The sequence below is a fragment of the Dermacentor albipictus genome, chromosome 1, assembly GCF_038994185.2.
Source record: "Dermacentor albipictus isolate Rhodes 1998 colony chromosome 1, USDA_Dalb.pri_finalv2, whole genome shotgun sequence".
NCBI lineage: Eukaryota > Metazoa > Arthropoda > Arachnida > Ixodida > Ixodidae > Dermacentor > Dermacentor albipictus.
This window is the reverse complement of record NC_091821.1, coordinates 16,426,363-16,432,362: the sequence shown is the minus strand read 5'-3', so window position 1 is coordinate 16,432,362 and position 6,000 is coordinate 16,426,363. Positions and strand designations below refer to the sequence as shown.

The window sequence follows — 6,000 nt, the reverse complement described above, 5'->3', positions numbered from 1 at the left end:
GCGATAGTAGATAAATAGAGCTGAACGACCTCTCTGGTTATTTTTTTCTTTTTTTTCTTCAACAGTCAGCGAAATACAGCAATATTGCCAACAGGAATTAGTGTTTTGTGGACACTAAGGTGCGTTCTTGTTCTTCTTTTCCGGGTGTGCTCGTCGTACATACTTTGTGGCTAGTTGGGCCGAAGGCTGACCTAGCGTTGACGGGACTTTTCTGCCATCTGTACAGTGAGTACTCGTGCTCGAGTTCAAAGCGGTGACAACTGAGTTACTGCGCGAACCCACAAATCATCTTACATTCCAGTGGCTTCCAAGTGTTGGTGACCGGCAACTGGCACTTTGTCGAGCAACAAAATATAACAGAATTCTAAAAAGCAGCAAATAAGATTTTGCTTCGAAATACAAAACTACCACAAACCGGCGGTGGTCGTCAAATCAGTTTGCGCAACCCGAGCTGCGGGTCGCAAGCCCGCATCTAAAACAGGTGAGCGACAGCAATTGTTGCGGTACAGTTAGTCTAAGAAAGTTCAAGGAGAGCTGTAAATCAAGAATCTCCGGCCCGAATACCGACGGCCCTGACCATGGCCTTGCCAATGTTGCCGCTATCCACGGTGTCGGAAGCGCTGACAAAGGGCGCCAATCTTTCGGCAGCTCTGGGCCACGTAGCCACAGACCCTACGCTTACCTCAGGTTCCTGGGCGCTGTCCGAAGAGAACTCGACATCGCCTTCATTCCGGCCTAATCTCACGGCTGACGATTATCCTCCCATGATTGCTCTGGGCTTCGAGCTCCAGGCGTTCCTCATCGTGTTGTACAGCTTGACCGCGCTGCTGGCTCTCGGCGGCAACGTGATGGTCATCGTGGTGCTTGTGCTAGGCCGACGGTCGTCGCGCGAACTCAGGCTGTTCTTGGTGAACCTGGCGCTGTCGGACATTGCCATGGCCGTGTTCTCCATCCCGTTCACCTACACCGACTTCATGCTGGGCCGCTGGATCTTCGAGCCGCTCTTCTGCCCCGTCGTGCTGTTCATGCAGCACGTGTCGGTCATCGTCTCCGTCTACACGCTTACCGCCATCGGCATCGACCGGTGAGTACATCCAAGAGCTTATCGCTCAAAGGTTTTGTGTTTGTGTTTGTTCCATTAAGAACCATTCTTCTGTCGATGGACATAAGAAATGTTCGAGATTCCATTAGAGTTGAAAGTAATTTTTTGCGGCAATTGGTACTCTTCGCACTGTTTGTACCATTCATTCTCAGATTTATGCTTTGCCGTTATCATCCCCAAACATTACTTTTGCCGCGGCTTATAATAGCTTACTGACACAAAGCTTTAAGTCTGCTGTGAGCGTATCTTAAATACTTAGGCGGGAGGTGCTTATAATCAAACGCATTAAGCATTATCACAAAAGCAAATGTACCGATTATAAATGTCTACGCAGCATTCATCAAGACTACCTCTGACGTGCTAAAGAAAATGAAAAATACGCTCCTGAAAGAAATGCCTGCACATAAATATCGGCAAATCTCGATAAATGTATTGTCGATAATCTTGTCCCAGGTCTGGAAATTTAGCACTAAGCCCGGTTTTAACGTTAACTAATAATTAGTTGTGTTGGTTTAGAAAACTGAAAGTTTTATTGCCACGGAGTTTATATGTTACGAAAAACAGCTGATCCCTTCCAAATTTCGCTTAGCAATTATGAGGCCACCCTAAACCTGGCTTCCTGTGACATTAGCCATCGCGGTCGTTCTATCGTTGTCATTCGTTCTACGTCATGCGTATCCTGTGCATGATGGAGGACGTCATGTTTATGTTGAGAGAGACGGTTCGCAGTGGAAAGGCCGATATGGGTCATGTGGTCTCAACTTGTAAATGGTTTCTAAGCAGCAACAGCGTTCTTCACAAACAGCTATGAAAGCTTCGCTTAAAACCGATTAAGTGTTATGACATGACAAGATGCTTGACGTTTTACACTATATTGCATGAGTCCAAAATTTCGCACATTGCTTCTTTTCAAAAGTGGCCAAGGTAGATTCATATTTTCATAAAATAAACACATTTGCTAGTGTTTGCAGGCAGCTATCCCATGTGATAATAGTTACTGGCTGCGTAAGGCTAGCAACTATTATATGGCAATGGCCGCGGGTGAGCGTTTCCCAAGCCAAAATTAGAAGGAGATGCAAGTTTCTTTCAGGACTTCAACATGCCAACTCCTTGCGGTTGTGACCGAATAGAAGCACCGACATTGCCCCATGTTGCCAGAGCTTGAACTTTATTTTTCTAGAGTGCGTTAGGGTTCCGTGCTGCCGTTACAATATCTTTTTTTTCCATTTTCTCTCGCTTCTTGTACGTAATTTATGAAGCGTAGTAAAAGTGCAGTAAGGAATCTTCTTACTGGATTTTTGCTACTATTATTATTTTCCCGATGGAACGCCAGGCTATTTAACATATTATTACCAAGGACAGCCAGAGACGCAGCTTCACGTTTCAAGTTTTCTTCGTAGACTCATTCACGTTTCTTGATAGACTCCTGTGATATCCGGGTATGTCGCAAAAATATTTTGTCTGTTTCAGATCGTGGCATAATATTCAACAGTTATTATACTGGATGCTACACAGTAGCCACTACTTGGATATGGTAAAATACGAAGTTATGACTTCCCGCTGTTCAAGGTGTTAATTTTAATATTGTACAGTATGCTCCACGCTGGTGTGCGGCAAGCTCGTATATTAGTTTCCCCGCCACCGCCAGATTTCATAATGCTGATTTATTTAGGTTTACGAAAACAAGCATTACGGTGAAAATTGCACATCACACTTACTTACAATAGTATACTTTTTTCTCACCACAGTGAAATAATTTTGCAGTAATGAGTCGTTGAAGAGGATAATTGACATCGCGCGTACCCATAAGTGGAGCTCGAGCACGATACGTATGATTTTCAGATTAAAAAATGTAAGACACGAGATGGCCTGGCGCTTTAGTATTCAATTACATTTCTAGCAGTGTCGAATTCTATCAATTCTGTGAGGCCAACAAAGAGAACAAAAACACTTCTCACCGAAGCTTGTCTTTCTGTTGTACGCTCACCTACAACGCGCAAAAGAAACACTTGGCGTAGACCGACGTCCGCAATCGTTTTTTTGTTTAAATTCGAAGGGTACGCTCCCGTTACTGGCGCAAGGCTAATTCATCACATGGACCATCTTTTATATAAATTTTGCGTTAATGTGGTTCTCACTTTCGTTTTATCCTTTTAGTTTTGATTCGTGTTATCAGCGTTGTGTTGTTTGTTCGTTTAGGATCATGTTCCGTTTATTTCTATGCGGAACTCGATATCTTGAGTGATATGCGCATAAAATATAAAGAACCAAGCAGCAGTTTTTTTTTTCTTTTAATATAAAGGAGGTGGTGAATGGATGACGCGCTTCATAAAAAATAAATGCAAAGTGACATGGGCAAATAAAGAACATGGCAACTCGAGCCCAAAAGAGCTGCAACCGACAATGGCGGTGTCGAAGTACAGAACTGCAAAATTTTGGCGCATCCCTACAGAGATCAACAGCGCGAAGAGCAGCCATCTCTTCGTGGGGATGGCGATGGGAAAGAAAACGGCTCCGCGCTTGCGGACGCCGCCTTTCTGTCCTGCGTGGGTGGCCTACTGTGGTCAGTGTTACGTTAGACAGCGTTTAGATAATAACTAATTATAGGAGAGAGCCTACATAGAAAAAACATTTTTTTTGAGAGGTTTGCCCGCACCTAACACGCTATGCCAGGTGAAAACGACGATAAATGAAATGGTACACACAAGACATGCTACACGTGACACACACGTATAAGAACATACCGAATTGAAGTATCTCGTTGAGACCAGTATCTCAAAGGAATGTTAAAAGCGCCTTCGAACTGTGGGACTTATAGGTGGCACGAGATCGCAATCTAATTATAAATGGCTTGCAAGCGGCAAATTGTAAGTGTTTATTAGTAGACTAATTGTTAGGAATCTCATGATAATTCTCAGTGAGCAAGCCTGAGATAACAGGGCAGCTCGGAGACATCAGCAATGAGTTGTTACAATGGACTTGGTGTGAGAGCGTCCTTACTATGTACGGCCTCAGACGAAATCCAGTGAAAGAACCACGCCGTTTCTCAACCGATGACCGGCAGCCTCACGCTCTCTTCTGAGACAAGCGTAAATTGTTTCTCAATCCTTCTGTGTCGCCTGACAAGCGTTCCCGCCATGCAAGCGGGTGGCATTCCAGGCGGCCAACAGCACAGGCGGCCGTATTAGGTGTCGCACACAAGAGAGCTTGACGTCTCTTCCCAAGTGTCGCACCCGTCCAACCATTCCTCAGCGCGCCTGTCAATTGCACTACGCGCAACACACCGTGGGGCAGCAGCAGCAGGATAAGTGTGTGCGAGCAACCACTTGGCCGAAATGACAATGCGGGCCTTGTAAGGCTCGCGGAGCTGTTCGCGTCGCGAGAGATAAGGGGAAATCGACGTCTGCAGGCGCTCTATGCACGAGCACATGAGGTCCGAGCTAATAGGGTAAAGTACAAGGACCTCGCCCGTTCTCGCAATGTGCCCCTCGAGATGTATAGGTGAGACTCTTCCGATGCCAGACCACGCTGTGCAAACACTGGACAGGGACAAAGAGATTTTCGGTATACAGTGGCGGTTCACTGTAACGCTTTCTTTGTCGGTCAGTCTTGTGCTCCTCCTTACGTGGCGAAACAACTTGCCTTTGTTCTCTCTTTCTCTCACTCTGTTGCCTGTGCGGTTCATTTTTTAGACACTGCTTTGCGTTGATAAGTGCGACATATAAACCTATGCGCGTGTCAAGCAATGTTCTTTTGACTCACTGTGATAGAAGGCCATTTCGCGGAGTCAAGAGTTCTCTTTACACGACATGCACAGTCAAAACGCTGCCACTTCTCCTGAAATCCACGTGCTCGTTGCTTACCAGCATTGAAAATGTAGAGAAAAAAGAAGATAAGCATCGGTTAATGTCGCAAGCGTTGCGCCCTTTCCAACGTTCCCACGGTTGTCGTCATTATCTCTTTTTTTTTAAATATTCCTCATTGGCTACACTTGTGGAAGCTCGCTTTTTTGTTAATCTCGCGCCCTGCAGCACATGAATCGGAAAGGAGTTTCAGTAGTAAATACCAACCTAGCCTAATCAGCAGGTTTACGGTGGTATACTGAAACACCCTCAAGCAAAAGTCAATATAGTAAAGCTAGGCAGTATGCTTGATGCTGCTTATATAAGTAAGAACTAATGTAGGAAAGTATATTAGAGGTTGGATTGCGCAACATTTTGACGAGACAAACACCACAGAGCGCTCTGTGGTGTGTGTCTCTTCTGTGTGTCTCGTCAAAATGTTGCGCAATCCAACCTCTAATATGCTATACCAACACGCCCAGTAGTCAACATTGGCAAGCTTTAATGTAGGAAAGCCTCTCTCTCTCTCTCTCTCTCTCTCTCTCTCTCTATATATATATATATATATATATATATATATATATATATATATATATGTGTGTGTGTGTGTGTGTGTGTGTGTGTGTGTGTGTGTGTGTGTGTGTGTGTGTGTGTGTGAATATTCTCGCACGCACACCGTGCAATACACTGTGCATCGGATAGCAGCGACTTCCTACGATCCAGTAAAGGCGTACATTTGATTACTTCGTCGCGTGCGTTCTTATCGTGGAAGAAGGGTCTGTGATAAGCCATGCACAACTAAGGATACAGGTAAAAAAAAACGTTTCAACGTAAACATAATAAATCTTGGGAGCTCGGCGCACTTACCCCTATTCAGAAAGTGTGAGCACGAAAGCGTAAACACCGAAAATGGCCCCTTTTATAGCTCAGGTTGCTCGTTCACATGCGCTGGAGAGAAACTGCCGTTAAAAGTTTTAGGCGCTAGATCAAAACTCTGCTCAAACAGAACAAAATTTTCAACAACGGATACTTTAACTAGCTCGCTGCACTTGAAAG

General features: G+C 44.9%; 1 protein-coding gene across 1 annotated transcript in view; it reads left to right on the top strand.

The window, feature by feature from the left end:
- Positions 1 to 536: 536 nt before the first annotated feature.
- The window catches only part of LOC135917103 (RYamide receptor-like), a 399,699-nt gene continuing 394,235 nt past the window's right edge, over positions 537 to 6,000 (top strand). Inside the window, exon 1 of the mRNA XM_070539304.1 lies at positions 537 to 1,084. Coding sequence (XP_070395405.1) covers positions 579 to 1,084 — 506 coding nt within the window. The 5' untranslated portion in view covers positions 537 to 578. The remainder of the gene's footprint in view (positions 1,085 to 6,000) is intronic.